At 43.3% G+C, this 15683-nt stretch overlaps 1 protein-coding gene across 8 annotated transcripts in view; it reads right to left on the bottom strand.

The window, feature by feature from the left end:
* Positions 1–1803: 1803 nt before the first annotated feature.
* Positions 1804–15683, bottom strand: part of CTNND2 (catenin delta 2) — an 826820-nt gene continuing 812940 nt past the window's right edge. For 3 of the 8 annotated variants that reach the window (XM_069491984.1, XM_069491978.1, XM_069491981.1), the window contains 2 exons: positions 13435–13508; positions 1804–3687 (listed from right to left, as the gene is read on the bottom strand). In XM_069491984.1, the coding sequence (XP_069348085.1) occupies positions 3427–3687; positions 13435–13508 (335 nt within the window). In that variant the 3' untranslated portion in view covers positions 1804–3426. The remainder of the gene's footprint in view (positions 3688–13434; positions 13509–15683) is intronic. The other 5 variants (XM_069491977.1, XM_069491982.1, XM_069491980.1 and 2 more) reach the window with 2 other exon arrangements.

Genomic DNA, 15683 nt, shown 5'->3' on the forward strand with positions numbered 1-15683 from the left:
CAAATGCAGATTCTTATGTGGGACCCAATATTCTGCCTGGAGGTGAGCTGAGGAGTCCGGTTTCCTACTTGGGTGATGAGAGACCTTGGTAGCCTGGAGGGAAGCTTTTGTAAACCATGTGTTCCCAGACATGAATTGTGTTCGTTTCCCCGTTCCCGTGTGAGTGAGAATGCTGCGTCTTCACAGCCAAACCTCACTTCCCAGGGACAGAGTGGGACAGCGTCACACTAAAGAAAAGCCGAAGTCAGAGAAACAAGACAGACCAAATGCAATGAGGTTGTGGGTTTTCTTTTTCCTCTACTGAATTTAAATACTCTTTTTTAGCAGCAGCTTTTCATGATGCGTGAGCCCTATCAATATGAAATAGGTCACCACTGGTTAAACTGTACTTAGGTAAGATCCAAGAATGATGGAACATCTCATGTCACACTAGTTCTTATAAACCTGGCATTTTATTGTCTAACCCATGATTGTTAATGAGGATAGAAGCATTAGTGTGTGGTAACAAAATCCAATCAGTATTAAAAGATATTTTAAAATGTTAATGTTATTCATAATGATATAGTTTACATGTTCCTAATCAGTTCCTGGTGATCAACAGTCTCAAGTGAAAAGAAAGGGTCTGTTTTTTCATACACAATATTTAATATCTGCATTTTACATCCTATTAAGTGCATTGGTTGCATTTATTGTCTACCACAAGGATTGAATAGAAAAAGAAATTTCCTAGGTTTTTTTTTTTCCTTTTCTTCTGAAAAACACCATTGCCATCTCAGTGGGACAGTTGGGGTCTGGAGGCCCTTGTAGATGTGAGGCAGCCAGTCGGGAGAGGGGGCCTCCCTTGGTCACTTCAGTACAATGAAAGCAAAAACAAAGGTTTCTTGTCACTCCCATGTTATGAATAACAAATGTGACCAACCTTCTTTGCCAGGGAGCCTGTGGGCCTTTAGGCTAGTTCACAGTTCAGGTAAAACCCCACCTATCTACTTATCTACCTACCTATCATCCATCCATCTATCATCCGACTATCATCTGTCTACCATCGTCTAGCTCTGTGTCTTTCTGCCTACATCTATTGTGTATGTATATGGAAGAGAAAAAAGGACTGGCTTGAATAACTATGAACACTTTTAATTTTCATTATCCTACCTTTACCTCTAATGCCAGAGGCTCCTGGCTGAATTAGCTCATCACAGCTTGGCACAATGTGCTCTCAAAGAATCATGGGCAGCAGAGACATCCTTGGCCTTGAAGAGTCACAAATATAGGGCATGCATTGAGACTCGAAATCATAAAGAAAGTGGTTTCTGCCAGGAGGACTTTCTTAGCACGTGCATTAATATCCCTGTGTAACTCCAACAAGTCTTGTTGTTTCCTTTTGGAAAGGTTAAGCCAGCTATGAGGTTATAGGTAAGTCATGTTTATACCACACTCTCTGCCTTGATGAACTTTACTATTTCATTCTACGATGCAGATGAAGTGGAAACACTGTCCTTCATGCTCCATATTTATCTCTCTCTAGAGGGGCTGGGACGTCCCTATAAGGGAACCCAGAAATGTGGAGTCCTATAGTAAACAGTGCAACAAGGTCCAACTTGTATGTAATTTGTAGGAAAAGTCATATGTAAATTTCTGTCTCCTGCTCTGTTCTGGAAATTAACTTTTCATTTCCAAAAATATGCATGAATCAAGTATCATTTGATTATTATTAAATTTGGAGAAAGAACCATGGATCTTAGACTTTAAGCTGAATTAAACTATGTAGAGTGAAGGGGAGCAAGTTTTAAAGGACGATGCAGCCAATTTCTTTTGTTATTTGTTTTTATTTTTTCCAAGAACAGTTAACATTTACTAGGCACCTATTGGCCTCAGTCACTTGCATCTAAAGAGCAAAGCTAATTTACCCACAGCCCATGTTCTTTTAAATGGTTAGCCTTATTTCTTAGCTCTGTGAACCACTATTCTAACATTAGCTTCAAGTTCAGTTTTAATAATCTAACCCATAATTGTCTACTGCTCCCTGCCACACGAACAAAAAAGTTTGGGGAGAGTAAGGCGAGCAGTTTACATTTTCTGTGGATACTTCAAGTAATTGGCCCCAAAGTGAAATTATTGAGTTGGCCATGGTTTATCGTGTTCTGAAGGTGTAAAATGTGGAAGGAAATGGACCATAGGAAGAGTTGATATCCAAGAACGTGTGAATATGTGAAAATCCTATAACTTCACTTCAACTGGCCTAATATCCTGAGTCACTAGATGGTCGGAAGAGTAGATACAGTATGAAAGGAACAAACTGATGTACATTTATACTAAAAACCAAAAACAAAGCTTGTACAAGGTGAACAGCAAATGAAGTAACTCCTATCAAAATAAAGTCTCACACAGGTCATTTTTGTACATACATGGACATACACACGCCCACACACGCACAGACACACGAGCAAGAATGTGTATTTTGTCAGATAGGTCCTTGGAAATAGACATTCTTAGCAAATATGGATGACAGATCAATTGTAATTTATTTTCTTTTAACACTGTATCATCATAAAGAAAACTGGTATAAATGAAAAAATCTATTTCAAATATCTACATCTAAAATTTTAGGCAGTGAAAAAGCACTTTGTTGACAGGAGTGTGGAATGATGTATGTTAATTGTCAGAAACTGCTGAATGCCTTGTTTAGTTGCCACAAACAAATTCACATATCAGAACGAACAATACTGCTAAATATTCCTTTTTTTCCTTTTTTTGTTTTTTGTTTTTTGTTAAAACATACTGGGAGAAAGGAAAGAAAAGAAAAGCTGGAAATCCATACATCTTTCAAAAGTTTGAAATCGAAGCAATATTTAGAACCATAGATGAGGAAACACGGCGGCATTGGTGTAATATACACAACGCGCTTTTCTTCTTTAATCTGTAATGTACATCAAATACTTTACAACAATGCATTAACAAAAGGCAAGAAACATCTTGCTGTACAGAGGAACCCCAATGCAACTTGAAGCCTAGAGTCACAACGGATGAAGAGTAAACAAAGCGTGAGAAGCCGTCCCCCATAAAGTGTGTAAACTATTCTGTGTCTTGTGCTTAACAATGACCCTCCCGCCTCACCACCCGGCCGCCTGCTCTCTCCTTCCTTCAGCCACATTCGGTATAAAGCACTTTTTTATCCTCTACAGCTCAAACTAGAAAGGTGTTGCACACTGTCATATTTAGGATCACTTTAGCTTTCTATTGATTTCCAAGTTACCTTTCGATTCATTTAGCTTTCTAAAATAGCTCTTAATATTTCCTTACTGGTTATCACAGCCTTCCTACGGAACAGGCTTTAACAAACTAAATTTGCAGGAGAAAAAAGAAAAAAGAAATGTCTCGTGGTAGGCATGCACATGCACTGTCCCCGGAGCGCCTGGTGCCGCCGGCTCCTCACACCCAGGAGTCGGGGGAGGCGGGGTAGTGGCTCGTTTCATAGTTCAGTTCACTGTAGGGACGGGCAGCTGAGTAGAAGTCGACATAGTTGCCGGTGGACTTGAGTCCCAGGTGCATGGCGTACTCGCTGGCGGGAGGGCGGTGGTGGACCTGGTCCTCGAAGAAGGACTCGTCGTAATTTCTCGTGGAATTCTGAAACGGCTGGTAGGTCTCGTAGTCTTTCCTGCTGGGCTCCTGCGGGACTGGCTGTGCTGAAACCTGCACAAGAAAGAGGCACCACACCGGATTAGTTACTTTCCCTTGACCCCACCTCCCTCTTGCCTAGGCACTCAACTCTCTTTCAAAGAAAAGGCTGCAATAAATTGGAAAACCTAGAAGAAATGGATAAATTCTGAGACATATGCAACCTACCAAGATTGAACCAGGAAGAAATAAAAAACCTGAATAAAACAATAATGAGTAATGAGAGAGAAGCAGTAATAAAAAGTCTCCCATCAAAGAAAAGCCCGCGACCTGATGGCTTCACCACTGAATTCTACCAAGCGTTCAAAGAAGAACTAATACCAATCTGACTTAAACTATTCCAAAAAATCGAGGCGGAGGGGATACGCCCAAACTCATTCTACAAGGCCTGCATCACCCTGATACCAAAACCAGACAAAGACACAACAAAAAAAGAACAGTATAGGCCAATATCTCTAGTGAACATAGATACAAAAATCCACTACAAAATACTAGCAAATCGAATTCAACAACACATTAAAAAGATTACTCATCATGATCAAGTGGAATTCATCCCAGGGATGCAAGGATGGTTCAACATATGCAAATCAATCAATGTGATATATCATATCAACAGAATGAAGGACAAAAACCATATGATCATTTCAATTGATGATGAAAAAGCACTTGATAAAGTTAGACAACATCCCTTCATGATAAAAACTCTCAATAAATGGGTGTAGAAGGAATATACCTCAACATGATAAAAGCCATATATGACAAGTATCATACTGAATGGGGAAAAACTGAAAGCCTTTCCTCTAAGATGTTGAATAAGACAAGGATGCCCACTTTCACCGTTATTCAACATACTATTAGAAGTTCTAGCAACAGCAATCAGACATGAGGAAGAAATAAAGGGCATTCAAATTGGAAAAGAAGAAGTCAAATTATCCTTGTTTTCACATGATATGATCTTGTATGTAAAGAAACCTAAAGACTCCACAGAAACGCTTTTAGAACTGATAAACAAATTCTGTAAAGTTAGAGGATACAAAATCGATATACAAAAATCAGTAGCACTTCTATCTGCCAATGATAAATAATATGAAAAAGAAACCAAGAAAGGAATCCCATTTGTAATAGCTATAAATAAAATCTAATACCTAGGAATGAACTTAACCAAAGAAGTGAAAGATCTCTATAGTGAAAACTATAAAACATTGGTGAAAGAAATTGGACACAATAAATGGAAATATATTCCATGCTCATGGATTGAAAGAATCAATATTGTTTAAAATGTCCATATTACCCAAAGCAATCTACAGATTCAATGCAGTCCCTCATCAAAATATCAATGATATTCTTCATAAAAATAGAAAAAATAATACTAAAATTTATATGGACCCACAAAAGACCAAGAATAACCAAAGCCATCCTGAGCAAAAAGAAGAAAACTGGAGGAATTACATTATCTGACTTAAATTATACTGCAGAGTTGTAGTAACCAAAACAGCATAGCATAGTACTGGCATAAAAACAGACACATAGACCAATGGAACAGAATAGAGAGTCAAATAAATCCACACATCTATAGTAAACTTATCTTTGACAAAGGTGCCAAGAAAATACAGTGGAGAAAGGACCGTCTCATCAGTAAGTGGTGCTGGGAAAACTGGATATTCATATGCAGAAGAGTGAAACTAGATCCTTACCTTTTGCCACATACAATAATCAAATCAAAAGGGATTAAAGACTTAAATCTAAGACCCGAAACTATGAAACTACTAAAAGAAAACATTGGGAAATACTTCAGGACATTGGTCTGAGCAAAGACTTCTCGAGTAATATACCCAAAGCACAGGCAACCAAAGCAAAATTGGACAAATGGGACCACATCAAACTAAAAAACTCTGTATGGCAAAGGGAACAATCAACAAAGGGAAGAGACAACCCCAGAATGGGAAAAAATATTTGCAAACTACCCATATAACAAGGAACTAATAACTAGAATATATAAAAAACTCCAACAACTCAATAGGAAAAAATCAAATAATCTGATTAAAAAATGGGCAAAGGATCTGAATAGGCGTTTCTCAAAAGGAGACATACAAATAGCCAATAGATATATGAAGAAATGCTGAACATCATTAGTCATCAGAGAAATGCAAATCAAAACTACAATGAGATATCATCTCACGCCAGTTAAATGGCTTTTATGAAAAAGACAGGCAGTAATGAATGCTGGGGAGGATGTGGAGAAAGGGGAACATTCATACACTGTTGGTAGGAATGTAATTAGTGCAAATACTATGGAGAACAGTATGGAAGTTCTTCAAAAAACTGAAAATAGAACTACCATATAACCTAGCAATCCTACTGCTAGATATATATCCAAAGGAAGGGAAATCAGTATATCGAAAAGATATCTGTACTCCCATGCTTATTGCAGCACTATTCAAATAGCCAAGATTTGGAATCAACCTAAGTGTCCATCAATGGAAGAATGGATAAGGAAATTATGGTAGATACACAATGGGATATTATATAGCCTCAAAAAAGAATGAAATTCTACCATTTACAACAACATGATGGAACTGGAGAGCATTATGTTAAGTGAAATAAGCCAAACATAGAAAGACAAATCTCTCATGTTCTCACTCATATGTGGGAGCTAAATATTAAAAACAATTGGTCTCATGGGAAAAACAAAACAAAACAAAACAAAACAAAAGGCTGCATGTATGCCCAAGCATTCCCTAGGGTGGAACTGCTCCCCTGAAACTGCCAACTGCCATTGCTTTTCCTTTTCAAAATTGGTTCCATTCTACAAAATCTTTTTCTTTATCATTATTGTGGTAAAATATACATAACACAAAACTGACCACTTTAACCATTTTGAAATGTATAATTAGGTGGCATTAAGTACATTCACAGTGTTGTGCAACCATCACTACCATCCATCTCTACATTTTTAATCATCCCAAACAGAAATTCTATAGCTGTTAAACATAATTCCCTGTCCTTTCTCTCCCAGCCCACGGCAACCACCATTGCATTTTCTATCTCTATGAATTTGCCTACTCTAGGGAACTCACACAGCATTTGTCCATGTGTGTCTGGCTTCTTTCACTTAGCATGATGTTTTCGTGGTGCATTCAGGTTGTAGCATGTGTCAGAACCTCATTCTTTTTTATGGCTGAATAACATTCTATCATACAGACAGACCACATTTTGTTTATCCGTTCATCTGCTGATGGACACTTGGGTTGTTTCCACCTTTTGGCTATTGTAAATAATGCTGCAATAAACACTGGTGTACTAGTATCTGTTCCAGTCCCTGCTTTTGATTCTTTTGGGTATATCTTGCAGTGGGTCATATGGTAATGTTATGTTTAACTTTTCTAGGAACCACCAAACTGTTTGTCACAGTGGCTGCACCATTTTACTAGATAATCTTTTTTAATTAAAGAAGTATAGACTAGAATCTGTAGAACACAATTTATTTATTTTCTTCTTTTCTGCATGTTTTTTGTATCATGCCTAGGTTTTGCAGTCTCAAAGAGACAGTGAAAATGTACAAGATCTAATGGTCACCAAGGCATCTTCCTGGCAGCACAGAAGGCTGTCATCAATACGTCTCTGGTCCCTGTTTGTATGGAGTGGGACTGGGGCTTCCCCATCGCAGGGCCTAAGTGAGTGACCAGGTATCACAGCCTTAAAGAGATGCACACTCCAAATTTTCTGTACTCTGGAGGACCAAAGGATGAAAACATTTCCTAACCTGGTGCAATTAAGAACTGACTGAACTCAAGAATCTTGTGGGATTAGGAAGCCTTTCATTAGGGTGCAGGAGTCTTCAGAATTGTCTGGTGTCTGCGAGCCCCTCCCAATACTCCCTGTTTCCACTCTTGTCCTCTTCAGGTTACTGTCTGATGTAGGGGCTTTGAAGGGCTCAAGGGATCACAGGAGCCTTTGAGACACAGGATGTCAAGAATTAGTTCCCTCTGCATGGCTTTAGGCCCAGAAAGACAAGGAATTTTCATGGGTTGATAGCATATTTGTTAGCATTTGTATATGGAGGCTGAGTTCCCTTCCCTTCTGACTGCTTCTGGGGTCTCTTTCCAAGCACCTGCCCTGAAATGAGAGAACCTGCCAGTTGTGGGCCGAGGGTGACCCCCACAGCTAGCGCATACAGGGATGCACAAAGCTCGGCTAGTCTGCGGTAATTGGGGAGGAGGTCAGGTGTGAGTTATAAAACACTCTGAAAGAAATACAGTTTGATCACTTTCGAGTGGATTTAGTAATTCCCTATTAATTTAACTGAGGTTCAGCATGGAAACATCCTCTAGAAATTGGCCTTAGTTAATAGATAATGATTTGTAATTAGCACGTTGTGTATAAATGAATGCTTTTAATGGCCCGCACATAATTCTTCTCTCAAGTAAGTGAAACTCCCTCTTTTATATGTCATTGATTTACACTAGTCATCGACCTGTTCTTCCAAGAAGTGGCGAACTTCATCACAGCTGCTGTTCGGGCTGTCCCACACGTCTAGTTAGTGGTGGCTGAATGAATGAGGTTTCTGTCTACCTGCGTAAGTCTAAGTCTGTAGAATGTAAACCTTTGTTAGTCTAAGAGCCTGGGGTCAGAGGGACATCTGGAATGAATGTGCAACATCTGCAATTAAATGCTGCTAAGACCAGGTCTACAGACGGCGTCGATAGGCTGGGATGCCCTTTGCTATTCTCTGAAGAGCTGCGTGGTGCGTTGAACGTCTCCATTCCGACACTGCTGCTCCCAAGCGCCCAGCATGCACAGGCTCAGAGGAGGGAGGTTTGGAAAAATAACACAGGGAGGAAACTGGAATTTACTGTGTTTCTATTTCAGTATAGGCACCATATTCAACATTTAACAAATTCTTCTTTGTTTAATCATCCAGTAGTCATAAATGTCTATCTATGTACACACATCTATCTGTATCTATCATCTATCTTCCTGTCCACCCACCTATCTATCCACCCACCTAACTCCCACTCTGTAGATGAAGAAACTGAAACTCAGAGAAGTGAAGAAACTTCTCTAAGGGCAGTGGTGATGTGAAGCTGGAATTTGAATGCACATCTGGCTGACTCTGATGTCCATGTTGTCTCTACCGAGCCAGCCCAGTCCCAGCAGAGTCAAGGTGGCCGAGGCTCGGAGGGCAGTCCTCATGGGGCTGGCTCCTGGCTCTCTGATAAGAAAGGAGGTCGGTGGACAGAGGAGACCAGTAGAGGCGTGACTTCTTGTGCTGGTCTCAGGGGCCAGAGGTGGCAAGGCAGGAGACAGGGAGGTCTTCAGGGGAGTCACTCACAAGGCTTGTGGCTCTCAAAGTGGCTGCTGCTTTCATGTTTTTGCACAACCGGGATCAAATTTTTTTCTTTTACCATTATCATGTTCTTTCTGGTTGATGGACGTTTTAGAGTTGGGCTCAGGCTTATTATTTGAGTCTCTTACTTTAGGGAATTAACTTCTTCAGTTCACCTGTTTTGTTTATAAAGTCCCATGGCAACCCCTTCTGAGATTTGTCCCAGTTCCAAGAGCATGTGCGGGTGAACTATGCAAGAGGGGTGGTGAGTAGCACTGCAGAGTTTGGAGGGACTGAATTTGCTCACTGGTCTGGTGGTTTGAATGTTGGCTGGTGAAACACATCCACGGGGGAGGAATATTGGCTGCATTTTATAATTTAAGGGAATATCTGACAGTTTTAAAAATTTGGCAGATAAAATGCACCCTCCCCAAAAGCCCTCCATATAGAAGAGCTAAAGATAAATGTGTTTTTAAAATATTGCACAGTTTGCATAAACCAGATTTTTATGGAGGAAGTAGCACACTGTTCCTATACAGCAGTGGGGATTTCTGAATTTGGGTGTCTGCTGTGGTCCAGAGAAGTGTGGCGTATCCCAGGGGCCAGAGCCGTGGCCTGCTTTGCCTTCAGGCAGCGTCTTCTCTTGGAAGGCAGGTGCGACCAGTGGGGACTGATGGACTCTGTGCTCTGTCCTGTGGCTCCTGTTCCCATAAGGTCATCTTTGCTGAACTCTTTCCTCAATAGTAGAATGTTCAGTCTAAATTATGAAGGATAGTGTCATAAGAGCATCCAACTCTGTTAGCAGAGACTTGACAAGACTTTTCTAGGTTTAGTCTTTACCAAGTTTTCCAGCAAACCAGATTTATTTTGAACACAAGGGAAATGGTGGCCCATTACAGATCTTCAAACTTCCCACACTGGGAAAACCAAAGACTCCAAGTGTTGATATAAAACGCAGGAGGCCGAGTGCTATGGATCCGTGGTGCTCAAAGCGTGGCCTCAATACCAGCAGCATCACCCCACCTGGGCACTGTTAGAAATGCAAATCACTGGGCCCACTCCAGACCCCACTCCCTACTGAATCAGAAACCAGAAATCTGTGTTTTAACAGCCCGTGGGGGAACTCTGACTCCCATGCAGATTCGAGAACCACTGATACAGAGGCGAGAAAGAGAGACGGGAAGACAGAAGAGCCAGGTGAGTCTCTGCCTCTTCCCAGCTCGGTGACTGAAGGCAAAGCTCATCGTCCTCCGATCTGAGTTTCCTCACCTCTGGGGACAATCACACCTGCCCTGCTCACGTGACAGGGGGGCTGAGGACACCAAAAAAGAACTCAAGATACTTGTTTCATTGTCATTAGTGATGATTTGAATCCTGGTCATCAAAACACTTGATCCTTTGTCTTCTAGTTTATGAACAAAAATCCTGTTGTCAGCTAGATCTATACCATTAAAAATGACATTCCTCTCTGTAGGTATCACATAGACTGGAAGAAGCTCAAAAGGACTTTCACAGAGTATAGATGGTTAACTCTTAAAATGATGTCTGTTGGCCTCAATCATAAAAACCAAGGGTCACAAACTTTGCTGTGCACTAACAGCTGTTTCTTCTAGGAGTCCTTAAGCTCAGAATTCCCTGAACATGTGACTGGAGTCCTAGGAAGTCAAGAGGGCAGTGCCACCACTGAGGCACGGAGTGCCTGGCTGAGAGCTGCGGCCACCGTCCCACCAAGCTTGGCTGGTACTGGTGCCTCATTCTCAGCTCTCGTCATCCATATGGAACTGCTCCCTCCCAGGAAGCACTTCTCCAGTACGGGCAGGCGCTGTCCAGTCTCCTCTGCGAAGCTTGTGAGGCCCAGTGGGTGACTAAGACCCCCAGACACATGAGCACTCAGCAGAGGACAAGCTTTGATGCTGAGGATGGATGGATCCCGGAACAGCCCTCTGCAAGCCCTCTTTCAAGGTGTGACATTCCGAGGTCACTCTTGGCCCAGGAAAGCTACCAAAGTGAAAGCATTTTGTCTGGAGTGGCTGGCCATGCCCACATGGCCGGAGAATCCACTCCATGGATGCTGTTCATGAGGCTGTCTCTGGAACCACCAGCTGGAGGAGAACCGAAACGTCTCCTCTTCGGAATGGTTAGCATGGCCGTGCTCTGTTGAGTCCCCAGGAGGGAAAGCTGCAGGTGATGACATAGTTTATTCCAATAACATAGTCCCAAGTCAGCAAAACACTTTAGTCTCTTCTCTCCAAGTTCACTGGAGTGTCATAAAGGTTTCCTTGGAAATTTTTTAAGGGGAAAGAAACCTCTCTTTGGTGGACATTTTAAAGTGTTGCTTGATGTTAGAATAGGACGCACAGTCCAGTCGCCATTTCCCTTGCTGATCGTACTCAGGGAGTATGACGCAGTGAGCTGTGCCCGCAGGACTCTGCTCTGCCCGGGCCACCTGCAGCATCTCCCGGTGCTGACAAGAGGCGCAGAGCTTGCCCTCCTTCCTGGGTGGATTCCACTGCATTTGCTCGAGACGACGTGGCTCTGATGTTTCTCTCGGCGACTGAGTCAAGCACATTCCGGGGCACTCTGGGAGAAAGGCCATGTCAGGCCGTGCTCACTCTTTCGACAAGGATGTCATCGTAGCGCATTAATTCTCGTTTGCTTAAATGCTCAGAATGCGCTTAGGTAAAAAGAAGGTGCCCTTAGAACCATTATGAACTGTCCTCTAAACCCAAGTAGCAAGCAGTCTTTTGGAACCTACACTGTGAGATGCCAAGGACCCTGGGCCACACCAGGGCGTTTCTTCATTGCCAATGACAGCGGGACGCCATGAGAGGGAGGCTGGTGTGGGGTGAGTGACTCTGGTGAGGGGCTTCTCCCTACCTGGGGAAACTAAAGCATCCTCTCACACTCCTGGCTGCAAAGTCAGGGTCTCATTACATCCCTACTAGAATCATTCAGAGCTGGAGACAGTTTGCTTACTGTATCTGCAGAATTTCAGCCTACTAGTGACAAGAGAAATGGTTGATTTCCATAAACAGAGTTGGCATTTCCAATGCATTTTGTTTCTGTCTGGGCAGGCATGTTGGCCTACAAACAGCTGGGCCATCTTGGTGACCTCCCATCTAGTGCTTGTGACCCTATTTACTTATTCACTGGCTTTTTTACTCTCAACAAAGACTGGAACCAAGGGAGGCCGACTAGGTGTTAGCAACGTGTCACCCAGGCCGTGGAGCTGGGCTGTTCTCCAGGGACAACACTGGATGTCTTCCAGAGTGCCGCACGTGTGTTGGGGTAATGCCCACCGCAGGGGAGAGAGAAGTACAAGGCTACCCATCAACAAGAGGGCACAGGCTGTGCCTTCTGGCTTCTAGAGTTCCCGCAGAACCACAGAGAAAATCAGCCTTCAATGAATGTTTGTGAAGGAAACAAACACACACACCCCGAGACTCAGACTGGTTCTTTACGTATCTACTGCTCAGCGCTCCTCAAACCCGAGCGTGCACCTGAATCACCAAGGCGTCTTGTTCAAATGCAGCTCCTCTGCAGAACACCTCGGACGGGGTAGGGGAACAATCTCTCCTGCGTTTCTAACGAGACCCCAGGTGATGTCGATGCTGCCGCTTCCCCAACTAGACTTTGAGCAGCAAGGCCCTCTGTGATGCATTCCATGTATTGAAGGATCATAGAATCTATTCCATTCATTTATTCTGTCTATATCCAGCTCTGTATTGACCTTGCTGTGTCTCTTTTACTGATCACAATCATGTGTGGCAGATGCTTCCTTGTCCAGTAACTGGAAAAGTCCTGTTTGGTAAGTGGCATCTTACACTTGTCTATTTGGGGTTTTCTTTTAGTTTTGCATCATAGTGGAAAACTTGCTTTCTCCTACCAGATAAAGCACGAGGTTACGGTGACATCAAAGGTTGTTTTCAAATTTGAGGCTGTTCTGATGACTCCACCACGTCCTCCCCACACATGCTGTGACAGGGGAGAGGCTCAGGGAACAGGATTTTCTTTTTCAGTTCTTTATGTATGTTAGATAAAAATTGATCTAATTTTTATTTTGGAGACAGAGTCTCATTTTGTCACCTCACCTAGAATGCAGGGGTGTCATCATAGCTCACTGTAGCCTTCAACTCCTGGGATCCAGCAATCCTCCTGCCTCAGCCTCCTGAGTAGCTGGGACTACAGGCATGCGCCACCACGCCCAGCTAATTTTTCTATTTTTTTTTTTTTGGTACAGGTGGGGTCTCACTCTTGCTCAGGCTGGTCTTGAACTCCTGACCTCAAATGATCCACCTGCCTCGACCTCCCAGAGTACCAGGATTACAGGCGTGAGACACGGAGCCCAGCCTAATCTGTTTTTTTTTTTTAAATTCCAGGTTATTTCACGTGAGTCAAATAGAAAAATGAACACAAACATATTTCATCTACTTTACCTGGTTGTGTTTGATGTCTTCAGTGGGCGCACCATATGAATTCCTATACAAAGTTGAAATTCCAGTATTTTGAGCTAAAAGCAAAAGGAAAGCAAAAGTATTAGCAAAGAAAACAAGATTTCGGATGGGGAGTAATGGTTATTGAGGTAAGTTCTTGCCCTAACAAAGCTTGGTTTCTCAGGGACCATGCCAAGTGGAAGACATTCTTTGGCCTTGAACACTTCATTTTACATCCAGATATTAAGAAAGAAGAATAGTTATTCTATAAAATCCCCACAGCACGTCAGCCTCTTGCAATAACGTTCACATTGCAGACAGGGTCAGGGCAGGTGCAGCAAACAGATGGTCATTTTGCAAGTTTTATTGCCTTCCTTTCTGGTGAAAACTAGTGGATAATAAAAGCTTGTCACCTGCACTGAAGCATGCAGGAGGCTGTATCAGCAGCTTAGTTTTTAGCTGGAGAATGACAAGAATAAAATTTCTAATTTGAGCTCACAGAAGTGCTTGATCATCTTTCAGACAGTTCATTTCTCAAAGGCCTGAGGGCCGGGCAGGGAGCACCACCTGAGCCTCCCCCGGGCATCTGGAAGGCTGCAGCTTTGGAATCCTGCTTGCCAGACGCGGAGACAGGAGCTTGGCTCTGTCTCTGACCTCCCTGTGGTTGAGCTGAGAGGAAAGATGGTCTCCTCCAGTTGCAGGCAGCTTCCAAAGGCCCAGAAAGGGGCCCGTTTACCCACTTCCTCACTGGAAACTGCGGCTCATGCTGCAGGCCCAGAGGAAGGGCAGGAGGCGCCCCTCCCTCTCAGCGGCTGAAAGGCCATGGTTTAGGAAAGCTTTGGAGAACGCCATCTGTCTGGTTCTGCAGGGTCTAAGACACTCTAGAACTAAGAAAGGCTTATCTTTTGCTTCCAGTATCTAAAGGGTAATGAAATAGGATCACACTCCAGCTACTCTCTCATGATAGACACAAGGTCGGTATAACTTACCAAGGTTAAGTTCATGCCACCCACGATTTTTACCAGAAAGCACAAAATAGCTGTGCAATAAAACTCCTCTTGGAAAACTGTGCTTAGAAAATGACAACTAAGAGCCCATTTTCGATTTTAAAGACCACCCTGCTATTCTCTCTGGTTCAATGCAATCACTCCTGTCTCTGTATTATTGTGAAAACCACCAAATCTCTCTGTCTCTCCTGAACCGCTGCTACCAAGTCCTCCCTGATGGCCAAACTTCCACTCTGCCTGGCCCAGCTCCTCGGTCCATCCCGTTGCCAGCCAGAATGATCGTTGTTACACAAATTGGATTATGTCTGTCTGCTTATCACACTCCAATGCCCTTCGCACCGATACTGCTCTCCATCGTGGCTGTGAGGTCCTGCGTGACTTGGCCTTTCCTGACTTCCCACAGCACTTCTTACTCCTCTTCTCTCACTAAGGGAGCCCTAGGGAGGCTGGCACTCCGTCCTCGAACCAGTGTGCCATGTGTGCTTAGCTTCAGGGATCCGTCTCCCTGGAACTCGCTTCCCCCGGACGTTGAACGGGCTTCTCCCTTGTTCGTGCTTGAATGTGTCCTCCTGGCCCAAGTCAGGTAAAGTGACCCCTCTCACCTGCACCCTCCATCCCAGTACGCCATGTGGTTTCTTCCTCTTACTCACCACCATGCTGTATTATTGTGGTGAACTTGTTCTACTGTTTGCCTTGTGTATTGCCTGCCCTTGCTGGGTGAAGCACCATGAGGACAGAAACAGTCTGTCCCAGATGGGCGCGGTGGCTCACGCCTGTAATCCTAGCACTCTGGTAGGCCGAGGCGGGAGGATTGCTTGAGCTCAGGAGTTCAAGACCAGCCTGAGCAAGAGTGAGACCTCCATCTCTATTAACAATAGAAAAAATTAGCCAGGTGTAGTGCTACACGCCTGTAGTCCCAGCTCCTTGGGAGGCTGAGGCAGGAGGATCGCTTGAGCCCAGGAGTTTGAGGTTGGTGTGAGCTAGGCTGACACCATATCACTCTGGCATGGGTGACAGAGCAAGAGTCTGTCTCAAAAAAAAAAAAGAAAGAAAGAAAGAAAGAAAGAGTCTGTCCTGTCACCTCTGTTGTATTTCCAGAGCCTGGGAGAGTGCCTGGCCTCAATGGCTGCTCACAGAGCAAGTGTTCCATTTGCTGAATAAGTGAGTGAGTAAATCTTAGATAAATCTGCCTTCAGAGCTATAATTTGCTGATGGAAAATGCCACTTCAAAAACAAGGTGAAATC

Source organism: Eulemur rufifrons, chromosome 17, assembly GCF_041146395.1.
Source record: "Eulemur rufifrons isolate Redbay chromosome 17, OSU_ERuf_1, whole genome shotgun sequence".
In the NCBI taxonomy this organism is placed as follows: Eukaryota; Metazoa; Chordata; class Mammalia; order Primates; family Lemuridae; genus Eulemur; species Eulemur rufifrons.